This window comes from Leptosomus discolor, chromosome 8 (assembly GCF_034619465.1).
Source record: "Leptosomus discolor isolate bLepDis1 chromosome 8, bLepDis1.hap2, whole genome shotgun sequence".
Classification (NCBI taxonomy): domain Eukaryota; kingdom Metazoa; phylum Chordata; class Aves; order Leptosomiformes; family Leptosomidae; genus Leptosomus; species Leptosomus discolor.
Window position 1 is genome coordinate 27,353,781 of NC_141398.1, and position 18,630 is coordinate 27,372,410.

Sequence of the window (18,630 nt, forward strand, 5' to 3'; positions counted from 1 at the left end):
CCTTCTTTTCCCTTCTCCACTTACCTTCTATTTCTTTTCAAATTAATTGGATTTTGAGTTGCATGATAGTGAGATTTAATCAGTACTTGATAAAAATATTTAGTCCATCTGCAGTATTGTTTATAATACTTAAGCACATGTTATGTCTCTTAAATGTCTCTAAATATGGTTACATCTCTAAAATACTTCTCTTAAAGGAGGTGTAAATGATTTTGTATTTAGTCCTATGACCAAAGAAAGAGAACCCAAAGGAATAGGTGTGAGTGGTGTGCGCAATATCATAATGTAAAATTGCCATATGATACTATATTTATGCCTTTCCTCTGTTTTACCCTGAACTTTAAGGGTGGGGGGTAGAGAGAAGGAAGAATTTATTTTGGGGAAGAGAGAATTGCTCCACTTCATCCAAGAATTATGCAGCCTTCCGGGAAGGAGCTGTGCAATGGATGGGGGCTCCATCCCAGTATTCAAATGATTCTGAGTCCTTGCTGAATTATTCTTCCTCTTGATCAAGATTTCATATTGTTAGTATTTGAAACATGTGGATTTAGATAGATGTACAAAATGTACGAGTGCTCCAATGCGCAGGTAGAAATGCCAAGTAACAAAAATTATGGCTGCTGCACTTAGAAATTTACGTTTTCTTCTGATACAGAAGGAAAAATTTGCTTTTTCACTGGAATTCTGAATGCATTTCTTTTGTACCTCTGTACTCTTCAGTTTAAGTACTTGCGTAATATTTTATGCAAATGAAGGACAGCAAATTTAGCAGTAAGAGTTGCGGTCCTGTTAGACTCGTATGCAGGTTTGAATGCTGCTTTCTGAAACATTCAAGGGTGTATAACAACTGCTGCCCAAAGTGTTTCAAATGTTGAAGTAATACTTTTGGAGAAATAGAGTGCACAGTTCCACAGATCTGCAGACTGGGCCATGTCTTATCAGTGTGATAAATGGTTTCAAAGAGTGTTTTGTGCTCCCTAATAGCGATTTGACAGAAACCAGCTTTTTTTTGTATATGAATACATTTAAAAATAGTCATCCCTTGGTAGTAACCATTAATGACTGATCTGATTTTAGAGACTGAAATTAGGGGGGGTTTCCTTTATTGTATATGTTCAGGTTTTGGTAAGATGCTACTCATTTTAGTTGCTTGTAGCTTTGAGATTTTAAGTTTAGCGTCTCAAAAGTGCTTAGCTTTCTCCTGAGCTGTGAGCAGAGAAAGTTTCCATTTATGCAGTGGGTGTATATGTATGTTTATAGTTTCGATCTCTGCATTGCAACTGTTTTGCCTAAGTGTTTCATGTGCTTTTGTCTTAATGTGTTAAAACAATACTGTTGTGGGCAGGAAGTTATATACCTGTCCCATGAATTGTATGATTTCTTTCAAAGCCTACTATTGGGACTCAGCCCTTTATTTTTGGTGTGCTGGAGAAATGTAAAATGTCAGTGTGGGAGTATTTCTAGTCTTAAATTCTCTGCAGAAACCTTTAATGCTGCAGTTGCTTAAGTAAAGAAAAATACCTTGATTCATAGAAACCCTGGAAGACACCAGTGAAATGATACCAAGTTTGCTTTAGCACTTCCTTTCTGTTAAGATATTGTCTCAGGATGCCATCACACTTCTTTTTCTTTCCTTGCTTTTTTTCACGCATAATGATAAAGACAAATTTTAAAAGGTACTTCAAAACTCTCTAAAGGAAAATAGAGGGAAGATGCACGTATGTCAAAGTTAATTGCTAATAAATGAAAGTATTGTTTGAAAAAAGGAAAGTAAGGAGGTGTGTCACAGAAGTGAATTTGCTTTAGCTATACTTTAAAAAGCCAGGGGAAGCAGGAGTGAGTCTTGAACTCCTGTAACTATTTCAAAAACATTTTCTTCCTAAAAGTATCTTGAATGATTTTGTTGTTTCTAGCCACAAGGCATTACCAGATAGCTGGAATTTAAATGCACTTGAAAAACAACAGAGAACCTTTTTAAACAGTTCTGCTAACGTCAGAATTAGTTGCAGAGTAGATTTCTTGTGAAATGTTAATGTAAAAGAAAAAATGTCATGTATATCTCTTCCTTATGTATCTTAGGTTATTTTAACCTCCATGATAAAAGAGTGTGAACAGAAAGTGGAAAATAAGACCGTCCAAGAACCACAGGGGTAAGATTTCCACTTCTCTTTTTTTCAATGCCTCCAGCGTAAGAGTGTATTCCATAATGGTGTCTAAGGCTTGTGACTAGAAACACTGACATATTCTGTATTTGAAAGCAAATTTTAAGAGCTTTATTTCAGTTTGTGATTGCTTCTGTCTCAAGTGTAAAATACACAACAACACGGGGTTTTTTTAATCATAGCAATGAAATTTTCCCACAACACTTTGTTCTTAATTATTTATCCATTTAAAGCAGTAATTGAATTTCTGTCCTGGATCTGCGAAAGCAGGTAGTGCCTGGCCTAAGTGCTTAGAGCAATAGATGTGGCACGTACCTTGCAACCCTATTTCATGGGGCAGCCTGCAGGCTGAAGGAACTGCTCTGATCAGGCTAATGGTCTGCTGCTGGCTTCTGGCTTTGCTTGTGTGTGACAAGTCCAGACGAGAAAAGTTTCTCCAGTGTATAAACGGACCCACCTGCATGAATACGCTGTTTAGTAAATATGTTGGCTTTGGGAAAATGCCACCTATATTGCACTTCAGTAAAACACCCATTCTACAAACACACAGTAAAGCCAGCTGTGCAGTGAGGCATCAGACACATGGTGTTTATGCATCAATTCACCTCGTGTGCTAGAGGTGGTATCATATATGTGTGGCTCCTGATAACAAAAAAAGCTAACAGACCCAAATTTGGAAAGCTAAGCATCATTATGATGAGGCATATGTGTTGTTTTGCCTGCTTGTTGCTGGAATGGCATACCAGCAGGTACCTTCTCACGGACTACTATATAACTCAATAAATCCTTAGCAGTGTTGCCAGGAAGAGTTTGAGAAGAAACAGTAGGTATCTGAAAAAGAAAATCTCTCCTCAGTCCTGATACCTTGCCGTGGGAATCAAGACAATTACTGAAACTTGTTTATGCCATGCTTCCATACCTGTAACAAACTGAAGAGTTTTCTTCTTGAAAGAGCTCAGGCAAAATGCTGGAAGCGACTGGTAGTTTGAGAAAACCAAAATAGAAGGGGTGTACAAGAATTGAACAGAAGAGACATGGCATGAAAAAGCAGTCTCTTCTGCACAAAATAAAATATCTCAGGCTTTACGAGTGGTAATTAGCCTCTTTACTGGTGTTGATGAGTGAGTGGAGTGTAGTAAGAACTGAATCCATTTGAGACATGAGCATCAGGTCAACTCTTAAAGGGGTACTAGAAATGAACATTTGACTTTGGTAGCGAAATAATTTTAAGACTAAAAATGTCCGGGTTCTACAACAAATCACAATCTGTAGTGTATCTGTTCTAATAAGGTAGTTGCTTCTGTCTAGTCATATAGAAGCCCTGTCTAAGGGAGAATAAATCCAAAACCTTAAAGACCTGAAGACCGCATTGTCAGTCACCTTTCCTCTTCCTGTTCACATGGCAATATTATGAGGTAGGGACTGTACTGACTGTCTTCCAGTTGAGTGGCTATTTTCATGGTGAAATAGGTATTTCTTTGACATATTAATTATTCACAGAATAAGAACAGGTTTATCTGACTTAATCACTCCACAGGCATATCTCCTTGCTTGCAACATAAATAGCCAGTCAGTCAAGAACCAACAAATGCATTCATTTATGCTGTTGTTTTTTCCCAGGGCTTCACTATGTTACTTCCTCAAGCTTTGTACTTTTGCCCTTATCCTTTCTGCCTTCTCTTAAATGGAGCTTTCTGACATGCATACCTGTGTGTCCCCTCCCATAGCCATACTCTGAACACCCATCCCCTTCCTGTACCCTTCAGATTCTTCAGCAGCTGTGTATTTGCTTTTTATTTTTAAGGAACGGTGAATGCTTAGCTTGCCTTTGGTTGTACTAAAGGTTAGCACTTAAGCCAGCTGTATCTTCAAAAAACAACCTACCAGTAGTGATTCTTGGCAAGACAGAAACTTGCTAGTTGCCCTATTAGACCCATCTTACTTTTTGCAAGTAGAGCATTAGTTTTATCAAGGTCTTCCCTGTATTATCTACCTTGTGTAGTAGATACCCAATAGGTAATTGTGATAAGGCAGAATTAACAGCAGACTCCTTGCACATGCGATGCTAAGCAATTGCTGTGGACTCTGCCAACCAGTGTGTGCAAGGACATCTCTCCACATAAGCAATGACTTAGTATTTTGACTGACAACTTGATTCATTAGGATCAGGTGCATACATGGGCATCCCTGCATGGGCTTTATGGACTCTTTTTCTAATCCACAGACTAACCACTATTCTTTTTTCATTTTAGTTCTTTGTGCAATAAAAAAGCCACCACCTCAGACTCTGACTATGTAAAGAAAAAAATAAAAGCCGTATATGTGTCGAAAAAGTCTTAGTTTATATATTATGTCTGATAAATGTGTTTCTGAAGTAAATTAGTCTATCACTTCCTGAGAGGCTTCTTGACAGCATTTTACAAGAGATCATTGGAAAATATGAAATTGATTCCTTCTAAGGCAAACATATTCTGAAAGAATTTTTTTTTCTCTCCCAGAATGCAGCAAGTGTATGCAATATCAGACTGGTCTCTAAAGAACACCATTAACCTTAACCTGAGGGTTTTTTGTTATCTTACCTGTTATTAACTGAACTGTGAAACCTAAGGTTATGAAACAAAATTCCTTTGAGCTCTTCCTAATTCTGACGTGGTGCTCCTCAGTTGCACAGGATTTTTAATTATTTTTTTTTAAATGTTTGCTTTTGCCTCTCAAGTGTTTGAACCTATTTAGTTCATCAAAGCTGTTCTCTGCATGGCTAGAGTTTGAGTGATCAACTGTTATTTCATGTAGGATTTAGGCATACCTTGCTTTAGCTTGTGTCAGTGCAGACACATTAACCTAAACACAAGAGGTCTTTATTACTTAAAATCCCTCTTAGGAAAATATTTTGAAATCACAGTTAGTCCTATAAAGCCATTGCAGAAATAGATAAAAGCAAACACAATACGACATCCAGTGTATTTTCTTTTAGAATGCAACTGCTGAAAACTGTAAGATTTGAAAAGGATAAGTCTTCGCAATGTGTTGCTTTGTTCTTTAATTAGCCTTCCGCTTTCTTATTCCAAGTCAGGCTATGGTTGCGATGTTTTACTGTACAAAATTAACATGAAATGTTTTACCACTGAAGAAATTACCTTTTCATATACATGAGTATCTCCTTTTTCTTGCTAAGCCCTTGCCAATTTCAGTTCCTAATTTCAGTGTTAAAGATATATTTGACGAAGGATTTAAATGAAACCAGGAGATAAATTACTGATTTTTAACACCATGAGGATACATGCACAAAAATAAAACTGGATGCAAAAGCAATCGTAAGGTGCTGTTGGTTATCTTGGTTTTGCCACATACTATTAGAAAAAAATACAGGGCTACAGAAATAGGTTTTTTAAAAGATTAAACTTTGTCTTTCTAAATATTGGATAGCCACTTTTGTTAACTTGCTAATTGCTGAAGAAAATGTTTATTTCAATCATATGAGTAACAACTTACATTACAAACTGATTTTTATAAAATGTCCTGCATCAATGTTTGGTTTGGCCTAAAGCTTCACCATAAACCAGGCAGAACTCTGTGTGTCATGTACTTCATCTAGACACTGGTCAAAAACTTGATGTTTAGATATTATTTTTGTGGGTTGGGTTTTGGTTTCATTCTTAAATAAAGAGTAAATGCATGGACTTTTCTATAGGACTACTTGTTTTGAACAAGATATGTTATTGCCTTGTTGGGTTCTCCCATTACTTTTTAAAGACATGAGACTTAAATTATTTGATTTCATATTGCTTTTATTGTTGTGTTTAAATGTTCAGTTTGTACAGTAATAGTACTTTGGGGGCATATTTAAACTTTTATGTATGTCAAGTGTGGATTATCTTTCTATTTACAGTAACGTAACATTAGAACACACGAACTTCTAGACACTCCTGTTATTAATTTTTAGTTTTTAAAATCGGATGGCTGATATCCCCCAAAACTGTTTTGAAAGCCAGTTTAACTTTTTGTGGTGGTTCTTAAGCTTATTCAGGATCATTAGACTAATGACAGCACCATTTGCATAAAACTACAGGTTTGTCACCAGTTGCTAGGCTTTCTTTTCTGAAATGAGCAATTTCTTAATGTTGCTAATGCTTGGAATGTACTCTATCTCCCAAATCACTTTCCCTAGTTACCCACAGCTCTAGGACACATCATAGGCTCTAATAGCCAGCTAATAGTGAGTATCAACTGTAATTTACATAATTTATATGCCCGTGCTTTATCGTTAAATCAAGGGAAATTGCACAAGAAATCCATCTTACAGTAGTAGTAACCTACCTGCTAAGTTTATCAACTGGAAATATGCGATTCCTTAGTTGACTGTAGATGTTCAACCAAGCCAAAGATGTTTGGCTATGTGATTGTGCCTGAAAGAAATATTTCACTTAAAGTTTATAAATCATTTCAAAACAGCTATATATCTTCATCACTGGCTGCTAAATAGAATATGAAGATTATTATCTTTAAAATTAGATGTCGGTTTTAATGGAATCATAGGGTAGTTTGGGCTGGAAGGGACCTTTAAAGGTCATCTAGTCCAACCCCCCTGCAGTGAGCAGGGACACCTTTAGCTCAGTCAGGTTGCCCAGAGCCCTGTCCAACCTGACCTTGAATGTTCCCAGGGATGGGGTTTCTACCACCACTCTGGGCAGCCTGTGCCAGTGTTTCACTACCCTCACTGTAAAAAATTTCTTCCTTATATCTAGTCTAAATCTGCCTCCTTTTAGTTGAAAACCATTTCCCCTTGTCCTATCACAACAGGCCCTGCTGAAAAGATTGCCCCCACCTTTCCTGTAGGCCCCCTTTTAAGTACTGAAAGGCCACAACAAAGACTGCCTGGAGCCTTCTCTTCTCCAGGCTGAACAAACCCAACAATTTTCAAAATTTTGAACTTCACTAAAAATTCAGACATCATGCTTTCAATAAAACAGTGCTTAAACACTAAATACTAGATAATGAGGAACTTTACACAGCTTTCAGAAAATACCAACCAATAATAAGATTTAAAATGAGCTGATTTGACTTTGAACAACCTGTTCCATTAATAGGAGTTGTACTGAAAGAAAAACCTAAAAGTGTGCTGTGTGATGTTGTTAGGTATGCTGTGTGAGGCATAGCTAAAGCCCCTTCAAGGATCTAGGTCCCTTAGGCACGGTGGAAATGCAGAAGACAGGGATTCCCTTCAGCTTAAAAAGCAGAAGGGATGGAGGATACATTTGAGGGGATATAGTTATGGTGCAATTAAGCAGCTGTAAATCCGCAGCACAGCTTTCGTGAGAAGCTTCCCTTTTGTTTTTTCAAGTACTTTGTTTAAAAACAACCAGAATTCATTACTGCGAAGCACCTTTGTGGTATGAAATGGGAAAAAATACTGACTGCATCCCTGCTACCTTTGAAGAAATCATTCAAATTCCGTTGAAGCATTTGGAGTTAACTTCAACTTGACCTGCCTTGGTGCAGAAGTGTCTAACAGAACTGTTTATAGCCTTGCAGACTGAAAAGTCAGTTCCTGGAAGCTGGACTGTGCTAGTAAGACAGATCTTGTGATCTTAGGTATAATTTTGAAACACAGAGTCCATGCTGAGCTCACAAGGGAGAATTTCACTGGTGATGTTTTGTAAAATTGGCCCTGTCTAATGTTGACAAATGTTTGCCATTTTAACTACAAATACAGGAAATATGGAATATTTATTAATATACCTGTTATCACACATTTCCCTTGTTGCACTCCCTCTTGAGACAGGTTACTCCTACTATGCTAAACAGTTACATATATCTGAAGTTGAGGTCACTGTTAAGTTGTAAATTTAAAAAGTAAAATCAGTGAGTTTTGCAGCACTGGGATAATTTCTTAACATGTTCAAAGTTGTAGCATCTTGAGGTTCAGCATTGACTGCTTCTAGTCAAGTTTGTGTGAAAACTGAGGACTGTCCATTGTCTTCTCTAGTACACGTGAAGTAGGAACACTCAAGCAAAAGTAGTAGGAGTCACATTCACCACAACCAGGAGGAGAAAGCTCTTTACCCAGCGAGGGGTAGACCTAGGAGGACTCAGTGCCCCATGTGGGGTTTACGAGACATTTAGAAGGGGGTGGAAGGAAAGCTGAACAAGTAATGTAAAATAAAGATTCATCAAGACTTACTAGATTGACACTCCACACCAATTTTAAACTCTGCTCAGGTGGAAATAAGTGGAAAATAAGAGGGCTGGAAATTAAGCAAAGCGGTCACTGTTTTGTACTTACCTTGCTTTCGCTCTTCCGTACATGTCTGCTAGTGGTGACTGTTGGAGGCAGGGTACTTGGCCTAGGTAAATCCTTGCTCTGAACCAGTACTGTTGTTCTTGTGTTAAATGAGATTGACATTTCCAGTGAGAAGGTAAAGCCAGTCTTTCACAGAGGTATTTGTCACTACAGCAATTGCCAAATAGCTAACAAATGCTGATGTGGCGACTTCTAAAGGCAGTAAAATGTTGTGTGCACAAAAATAGTTTACAGCTCTTCACTAGGACTGTGAAGGCATGATAATTCATTTAACTGTGTGTGTGTGTGCTTGGTGGTGATGGTTTTTCAGTTCTCCTTGATGGGCTGGTCTTTTGTGATCTTGAAACCTCTAACATGCAAAGACAGTTCTGTTGCTTATTAAATAACAGCATGGTGGGTTTTGTTGGCGATGTTTTTGTAGCGTTATGTCACTAAACTTTTTCCTTTCCTAGCTCAATGTCGATTGCAGCAAGCCTTGTGAGTGAAGATACAAAGACCAAGTTTCTGAACAAAATGGGCCAGCTAACTACATCAGGTGCAATGTTGGCTAACGTGTTTCAGAGGAAGAAGTAAGATGGGAAAGGGAACTCCCAGCTAACACTAAGATGGACCTCAGAGAGACTGGTTCCTGTACTTGAAGTACTTGCCTTTTAATTTCTTCTGTCTTATGTTCTTGTAGTATAATTTTATTCTAACCTCCAAAGATATTTGCACTGCTTTTGAATATCGCTGTGTATCTGTTAATTTTGGGTTAACTGTGGTTGGTATAAAACTGAAATCATAGTCTGTACCAAGTCCCTGTTCTGTGTTCTTGTCTTTCCAGCATAATTTTTTTTATATAGTGGAAGAGGTTTTTTTATTTTCTGACAGGATATCAGCAAATATCTGTATTATACATGGAGCTATTATGACGGTACTTAAAATAATGTAAATTTGAAGTAATTGTCATGAAGTAATAAAAGTGGAGATTACTTATGTATTTAAATTATGAAAGAGTAATGCAGATTTTTTTATTATGTTTCTAAAAAGAAGAGGAAGAGCCACCAGCATTTGTCTGTGCTTCTAGGATTGTTTTTGCAAGTATTGTGCATCTTGAATCCAGAAGAATTGCAGTACCTAATGTACGAGACTGGTTGCACTGCATCAGTCTGCAGGGAATGCTCATTTTTCAGATGCTTTATGCTGACATTGTAAATGCTGTACAAAGTCCTTCAGATAAAATTCTCACATCTGTTGTGGTTTTTTGAGGCATGTTTTCTTTTGTTGGGGTTTTTGTTTTATTTTAAGGCACTTTAACAACCAGTCTACACATCCAGAGGCACATCCACTCAGTAAAGGAGAAACACGATAAATTAATAAATGTTAACAAATATATACGCTGCAACACAGTTCCCAGTACAGTTCTGCAGGCAGAGGAAACTCATGCAGGAGAAAGAGTGCTTTCATCTTGCAGTCAGTGTGCAGTTCTGTGTACTGTGAAAGCTAAAATTAAGATATTTTGTTGTTTAGGTTGAATCTCAGTTCAAATTTAATTTCAGAGTATTTGAAACTATGTTAAGAGAGTTTGACCTGCATTTTCTTTAAAATGTGAAGAGGAATGCATACATACTTTATGAAAATGGCATTACAAGGAGTATCTTCAACTACCAAATATTTTTATTAGCAAGGAAGCATTAACAACTAAATACTTTTATTCTTATGCAGCACTTTTTTTTTTTTCTGTCTTTTTGTCAATGTAAGCTTCTGAAAGTAAAGTCAAGTGCATGCATGAACTGGTATGAGGTAGCAAAATATAAAAGCTCAGGTGTTCTCGGACTCAGTACTGTTCAGTTGGAAGTATTAACATCTGTGAGGACAGGGGAAGCAAAAGGAGTGAGCGAAGAAAGTATTTGCTTCTGAAACAGACTGTGGATGGAGTCGCACTCTTAGATGGAAATTAGTGGAGATAATTTGAGACTTCTAACTGGTTCGTGTCTGTGCCTGTTGGCTCTGCACATGCGGTTGCCTGCCATGTTTGTGCTGTGACAGGGCCTGCTGCACACTTGCACACTGTCGATCCCTTTTCGCTGCACTGATGAAACGTTTTTCTTGAGATTACAGACAGCTCCATGCCTTCGTGTTGCTTGTTGCCATGAAAGTATACTTTTAGCAGACTGTGAAATGGAGACATTCCTGAGGAATGGGAAGTGGTGACGTTCCTCTCTATTGTTCTGTTGTCAATAAAAAGTTTTGTATACCTGCCTTGTCTTGTTACTTCTAGTCTTCTCTGAAAAAGATTATCACATCAATGCAGCTGTTACAGGAGAGTGGTCTAATGCACAGAAAGTCTCTGGCCTTAACTTTTTTCTTACATAGCAGATGGTAAACTGAACTTGCTAAATTTCCCATGTCCATGTGGCTGTTTCACTTTGGCTTCAAGTCTTCTGGCTTTATTGCTATGGTCATGCAGGGTCTCCTCCTGTCCTGTGCCATGCTGCTTTTTTTTTTTTTGATAATTTTGTTTTCTTTCCTATGTCTGTTCCAGTAGTTGCAGTGCCAGAGGATAGCTCTGTAGTCATGAGACCAAGATGACTTTATGGTTCAACTCCTACGTTCCAAAGCAGGGCAGCTGCCTGTGAGCATGGCTCCTAGCCCACGCTGAACTTCAGCCGGTGTTTGGCAGCATGCTGATTGGCTCAAGCCAAAAAACTGTGACAGCAATTTAACTAAGGGTGGTTGTGGGATGAGGCTCTAGTTTGTTAGCATAAACGTAGCATCTTTGCCCAGCCAGGCCCAGTCTCTCCGACCCTTTGCAAAGTTCAGCTTTTGCCAGTCAGCATCTTACTACTTACCACTTCATCCTCATGCACATTGTCTTCAGGGGTTTTGTCTCCTAAATTTCAGTATGTGTTGGTTGCAGGAATTCTTTTAAATGTTTTATTAGTTTACCAAGTGTTGACAAATTTTCAAGAAGGCGGCAAGAAATTGTTCTATGTGAGGTTTTTTTTTCTTTTTGCTTCTAGCTATGGCACTGTAGCATTGAGGAGTGAAAAATTCTTAAAGAAAAGAGTTACCAGAATATTTTAAATTAATTTTTTCCTCTTGTTGTTTACAAAACAAGTTAAGTAAACCTTTTGGGAAAACATGCTTCATTAACAAAAGACAGTTAGATATCCAACATGGAAAGCAATTAATCCCTGAAGGGTTATCTTCAGTTGCTCATGATTTTTCCAAAATAAGGATTCTGTTTAAAAACAGAAATTACACAACTCTATGTGTGTTCAGCTCTGCCTGAAATTACACAACTTGTTGGCTTTAAGTAGGGATATGTTGAAGATTTCATGCTGCCCCTAGTGTAATTTCAGAATCTTAGTATCTTTCTTTAAAGGTTTGACTCCTGTGCTCTTAAGGTACGTGGCTGCCTGAATGGTCTAAATATGTTTTCTGTAGATTAAACATAAGGCTGACTGGTAATATCTATATATTTTGTTCCAAAATAGATTGTTTTCTAAAATTATAAATGAGGCGAATTGCTCTTTTCCCATCTTCTAATCAGGGTGGATAAAGGGGGCTCTTTAGGAAAAGCTGTGTCAGTGTCTTCCACTCCCCTTTCACACCAAGAGTAGAAAAAATGCTGCTATTGCTGTATGTAAAAGTATGTTCTGGTGAGGAGAACTAAATGCAGGTTTTGAATAGATTAGTGGCTAGAGGAAATGAGGAAGCTGATATTTGCAAATTAAAATGCTAAGAGCGAAAGATAAAAACTATCCATGAAAAAGATCTGCTGTGAAGAACAAGGAGGAGTTTTTGTTTTACACTGTGGGAATTCATTGCTACATGTGGATGCTGAGATGATTCAAAATGGTGCAGAAAAAGCAGAAGTGTGGAATATTTCTGTTCTTTGTGTTGTGACAGTGTAAATGGCATTTTTCTGTTCATGGAGTCAACGGCTCTACATATCAGTGCAGTTTCTAAAGGTGTATTAAAACATTTTGGAATAATTTTCCATGTGAAACTTGCTGATGTTGATATTTAAGTAAACCACAAAGTACCAGCAAAGCTTCATGGGATAGAAAATCATGAATACTCTGATAGAACAAGCTGATTGGCATGGCATTGATCCCAGGTAGAATCACAGAATGTCTTGCATCAGATGTAAATGCTGATGAATTACAGGGTTGCAGCGTGGTGCCAGGCAACGAGACTTCAAGGAAACTGGTTTGGTGGTTTACTGAGTGCATTTGGCTGCACTTCTAGCAAACACATTCAGATATGTAGCTAATTTGTATAGACTGTAAAATTGGTCAACAAGGGCATAGAGGAGTGCTGTTGTTAAATAAGTACGCTAATCAAGTCCCAGATTTTAGTACTGTATGCTAATATATTATGCGATAACCAATCTTGATGAGTAACCATGAATGAGTAATTGTTTTCCAGGGAAGTTGTTTCTAAAAGTCTTCTGCCTTTGGGTTTAATGCTGGTCAGGTTTCATGCATGTAGGTAATCTGTTAGAAAAGATGATTCTGCTTTTGTAAAAGACAAGCAAGTCAGTGGCAAACAGCCTGTAGCTTTCGAGGCATCTGCACTACGCGCTGAGCTTGATCTTCCACCATACTTCCAACGCAGTGAAAGGCTTCCATAGGCTGAAGATTTCTAGTTCCTGGAGACTTAAAGCATGAGCAGCTCTACTGTAGAAGTCAGTGACCTGAAAAGGTGACTCTCAAACTGGCGTAAAGGGCCAACACCGTGCCGGTGGTCTGTCTGGTTCCTTTTCCAGCGCTGGTATTGCCTGTGGTCCTCACTGTGACCCAAAATTATTTTGACTGTGGCCTTGTGCTGCTCCTCTTTGTCCTGCTTTGATGGAGATTTTTCCCATTCCCCAAAACGCAAGAAATCTTCAGTTTCAGTTGCAGCTGAGGTGAAGGCAGTGTGCTGGAGTCCTAAAGTTACAGCAGCTGTAGCGTGTGCATCCCACGTGTCATTCTCCGGGCCTGTTATATCTTCCTTTCAAATATACTGCAAGGAAGTGGGAATAGGGAAGAAGCAGCTGTAGAGTTTAATAGGCAATAAGGTGTCATTTAGACCTCGTCCTTTGCTGAGGGATGAGCGCACTCTATTGATCCAAGTGTGAGTCGTTGTCATGGTTTAACCCCAGCTGGCAACTGAGCACCATGCAGCCGCCTGCTTGGGCCTCCCCCTCCCAGGGGGCTGGGGAGGAGAATTGAAAAAAAAAAAAAAAAAAAGTAAAACTTGTGAGTTAAGAACAGTTTAATAACTAAAATATATTATTACTGTTGTTGTTATAATAATAGTAATGAAAAGGAAGATAACAAAAGGGGAGAGAAATAAAACCTAAGAAAAGACAATTGATGCACAACACACCTGCTGAGTGATGCCTGAGCAGTGATCCCGCCCGGCCAGCTCCCCCCAGTTTGTACACTGACCATGGCATCCTATGGTATGGAATATCCCTTTGGCTAGTTCGGGTCAGCTGTCCTGGCCATGCTCCCTCCCAGCTTCTTGTGTGCCTACACATTAGCAAAACATGGGAAACTGGAAAGTCCTTGCCTTAGGATAAGCACTACTTAGCAACAGCTGAAACATCAGTGTGTTATCAACACTATTCTCACACTAAATCCGAAGCGCGGCACTGTACCAGCTACTGGGAAGAAAATTAACTCTATCCTGGCCAAAACCAGGACAATATCCACCCCTTATTCTCTACCATTTACATCACATCCATCACGTCAAAAACCTGAAGTTGCAGCATTCAAACCTGCCACCGCTAACGTGTCGAATACCTGAAGTACGTGCAAGCGTCTTCTCAATACTAAGGTGAGTTTTCAAAGAAGTTCAAGATCATTACATGTGCTGTTAGATAAAATGACAGGGTGACTGTGGAACTGGTAACGGGGTGTTGCACAGTGTTTCAAAGGACTTAGGGTCTCAGTCCTCTTGCTGAGGGGTTGGTGGGTGTTTGCCAGCCTGAAGGACTTCTCTCCAGGCAGGATGGAGCAAGCTCCACGGTTTGTGCCGGCATTGCTCTTGTCCTAAGGATGAATATATCACTTAATCCTTGGAGGCCATTAGGTTGGTATCTCTTATGAGCATGAACAAATAATCAAAGTTAAAAATTCACCATGACGTTGGATTTCTTTCCAGATGTACGTTGGCATTGTTATTGACACAGTGGTTGGTGATAACCGATCAGTTCACTGTGCGCTTGCACGTACTTCAGGTATTCGACACGTTAGCGGTGGCAGGTTTGAATGCTGCAACTTCAGGTTTTTGACGGGTATTCAGCACAGTTTTTGTGGGATTGTAAAAGGCGTATTGTGTAACCACACCAGTGTGAGCAAGGAGCTTCATTATAGTTGCTCTGTCATGAAAAATACTTGAAAATGTGTTTGAAAATCTCAAGGAGATTGGACCGTAGTCTGCTATGGAAACTTGCATTTCACAGGAAGAAAACAGTTTCAAGTTGATAGCATGGTTTTGTCTATGATTTGGGGCTTTTTGTTAAATAAAAAAATTACATTTTTAATGGATTAATTTTAATAGCTAGACACCTCAACTGAAATTTGAGCCCCCTGTGCTAAAAGTGAATATTTTTCTACCTTTTTTCTCTTTAGCTCAGTGGAGAAACCTCCATGTATTGGATGATCTCGTAGAGCCCTCTCCTTGTGGCAGGTGATGAGGCAGCCTTTCTCCCAGGTCCCATGACGAGCTCTATGCATGGTTGCTGATACTCCATAAGCTCCACTGTGATCCACCTGCCCCTCAAGGCATCCCCCTGATTTAGAGGGCTCTTTCGTAGAGCTCTAGCATTGCACATGCACTGGTTTTCCGGCTCACCTGCTGAGAGACAGGTGCTCGTATTTACAAAGCCTGTATTTAGTTGAGTCCAAAACCCCAACCAGCCTTTACAACATCTAGTGGAAGAAAAACATTGACCTTCATCCAACAAATCCTTCATCTTATCCCCCCACCCTCGACAGTATGTGAGAGGAAGGGGAACAAGTTCCTTCACAGCTTTCCTGTGCAGTGAGAAAAGGCATCCTGGGGTGCAACCATGTGCCTTTCAGTTTTGTTTCTCTGCATGGGTTTCTTTCATGTTGTTTCGAACACCCAGGTTTAACATGCAGCCTCCCAGTTCTCCCACCCAGGGAAATGGGGCATCATGAGGGGCTGGGGCCCTTGTGCAGGTAAAGGGGCAGGGGAGTTCAGTGGCACGGGTGAAAGTGAGCTGAGAGGTGCTGTTCAGATGCCCAGGTGACTGGTGTATCCACCAAACCATTCCTTGTCTTTGCTTTTTAGGTTTAAAGTTTCAGAAAAAAGGGAGTCAAATTCAGGGATTTGCCTGGGAGTTAGTTGCTATTTATCCAAGCTCCTGGAAAAGATGTATTCTTACAGTGATGTGTAAGATGCTGAAGCAGTTTCAAAACTTGCAGTATTACACTAAATGTGGTAGTTCTTTTAAAATATTATGTAGTATGTACTTTCTACTTTTTTTTCTCTAGGAAGGAGGCAAGAAGAGATCCGTGCTGAGCACAGACCTGCGAAGCAGTCAGCCATGCTTGCGGTTTGTTCTCCATGGCAGGCTTCGCCAGGGGAGGGATCCTGGTACTCTCCAGGGGAGTGTTTTGATGCTGTCACACCTCTAAGGGTGCACATGGTTTTCCATCTCTTTTCTCTAGAAAGAGCATCCTGAAGGCCAGTCCAGTTTAGGCTTGCACGCCACAGCAGTGAGCAGAAATGGGAGACACCCAAACGCCACCGTAAGTTTGAAACTTTCAGATTTCAAGCATTTTGGTTTTATTAAAAATGGATGTTTTGCAAAGGTAGTGGAAAACCTGGTGTTCTACAATAGAACAGAATAAACCTTTGCTGTCAAAGAAAAATGTGACAGGCCAGTTTTTGTGTAAATTTTTAGTTTTTACTTGTGCTACGTAGAATGATATACACAATAAATGTAAGCGCATTGACAGCACTTTCTGCTATACGTTCCCTAGTTCATATTTTCAAGCATTCACATTTCAGTTTCTAACAATCTACTGCAATACATAATTAAGACTATAAAGCACCCAGTAGTGGCTTCTGTGGGTTTTGGCTTAGAAACGTAAAATCTAACTGAGAGAAAAATGTCTGACCTTTCAAAAAGAGACTGTTTTCACGTAGTGGTAGAAAATGAGAGAAATTCAGCCTGAACAAGAAATACTTCAGGCAGGATCAGGGCTGAGAATGCAAAAGTAATCGCACTGATGTGCAGTACTGATTTGTCTGCAGCTTCTCTGAGCTGAACAGGGCTTGACTTGACTCAGTGCCCTCAAAGCCTTTACTCAGCACCTTCTGAGTGAGCTGGTAACATGTCAAACTGCTCATGGCAGTGTGAGTTTGCTCCTGTAAATCTGTGGTTAGAATGAGCAGCTGGTAAATAACAGAGCCTACAGCCTTGGTATTATGCTAAATGCGAAAAGGGGAAGAGACTTAACAGACTGTTCTGTTTAAAAAGAAGCATTTCCTTGTACCTTAAATACAAATGTTTTAAAACACCCCGGCTGGCACAGGGCTGCGAATTTTCAGTGGCAGGTGGACGTGGCCCTGGCAGAAGGATCTCCACCTGGCGCTGCCCCACTGTCTCACCAGGCTCCCTCCAGGACCAACAGGGAATAGCACCGCTGCCAGCAGCTGGGCACGTACGTTACCCCACCAGCCCCTGGTGAAGTCAGCTTTGCAGGTGTTGCCCACCGGGCAAGCTGGGTGCCGCAGCCATCCCTCCTGCTCCTCAGCCCCAACTCAAACTCTGTTCGGTACTAGAGCTGTAGCCTGTCCAGCCCAAGTATGCTGAGACCCCTGACTCCTCTGGCAGGTCAACAGGCCTCTGATGCTGCAATTGCAAGCTCTATGGCTTGCTAAAACCCATCAGCATGTCCCTTGCCCTGGCTGTTCTTGAGGTGAATGGGCAACAGGACCAGCCTCTGGCCCTAAGCCAGACACGTCATGCCCCATAGCCCGTTGTGGAGCATCAAACCCCTGTAGGGGCCACCAGTGCCCAAATAGCCATGTCAAGTTGGAGACCAGGCAGGGGAATGTGGGCACTGAGACCTGCTTGAGCACAGATCAGGCAGGGCCCAGCAGTTGCAGAGGACATCGAGGGTGGTGTTTGTAATGGTTTAATCCCAGCTAGCAACTGAGCACCACCCAGCCACTCGCTCACCCCCCACCGGTGGGATAGGGAGAGAACTGGAATGGTAAAAGTGAGCAAACTCGTGGGCTGAGATAAAGGCAGTTTAACAGGTAAAGCAAAAGCCACGCGTGCAAACAAAGCAAAACAAGGAATTCATTCACCGCTTCCCATCGGCAGGCAGGTGCTCAGCCATCTCCAGGACAGCAGGGCGCTGTCACACGTAACAGTCACTTGGGAAGACAAACACCATAACTCCGAACGTCCCCCCCTTCCTCCTCCTTCCCCCAGCTTTATGTGCTGAGTGTGACGTTACATGTTGTGGGATGTCCCTTTGGTCAGCTGGGGTCAGCTGTCCCGGCTCTGTCCCCTCCCAACTGCTTGTGCACCCCCAGCCCACTCGCTGACGGGGCGGTGTGAAGAGCAGCAAAGGCCTTGGCTCTGTGTCAGCACTGCTCTGCAATGGCTAAAACATCGCTGAGTTATCAACTCTGTTTCCAGCACAAATCCAAAATACAGCCCCATACCAGCTACTGGGAAGAAAATTAACTCTATCCCAGCCAAAACCAGCACAGTGTTGAAAGGAACTTCAGGAAGATTAAAAAGGTCTGGGTTTATGGCCCTTGGACACTACGTAGAGGTGAAGTGAAGGTTGCAGCTTCATTTTGCCATGCAGGCAGGCCCTCCACGTTAGCTACAGGAAACACGGCAGCCATTCTGTCCCGAGTGCTGCCTGACTATCAGGATCAATCCTCTGAGCAGAAACTGGACCACAGCAGCACAGGTAAAGGATTTTTTTAAAAAAATATATATCCTCTTCATGGTTTTTGCTTGAATTTATTTATTTATTTGCAAACATAGAGCAATTTATAAATAATTTTTTTTTCCTGGTCAAGGGTTAAATCTAAATACACAAGTGAAAGAACAACTTCCTTATTCGCTCAAGTCAGAAGCAAGCTCTTGCCTTGTTTCACAGCGCAGGGAGGCAGGGATGGTGGTGTAAT

The 18,630-nt window shown here is 40.4% G+C and overlaps 1 protein-coding gene across 1 annotated transcript in view; it reads left to right on the top strand.

The window, feature by feature from the left end:
• The window catches only part of RELCH (RAB11 binding and LisH domain, coiled-coil and HEAT repeat containing), an 85,220-nt gene extending 74,516 nt beyond the window's left edge, over window positions 1-10,704 (top strand). Inside the window, exons 28-29 of the mRNA XM_086469576.1 lie at window positions 2,080-2,150; window positions 8,916-10,704. Coding sequence (XP_086325702.1) covers window positions 2,080-2,150; window positions 8,916-9,036 — 192 coding nt within the window. The 3' untranslated portion in view covers window positions 9,037-10,704. The remainder of the gene's footprint in view (window positions 1-2,079; window positions 2,151-8,915) is intronic.
• Window positions 10,705-18,630: the final 7,926 nt, after the last annotated feature.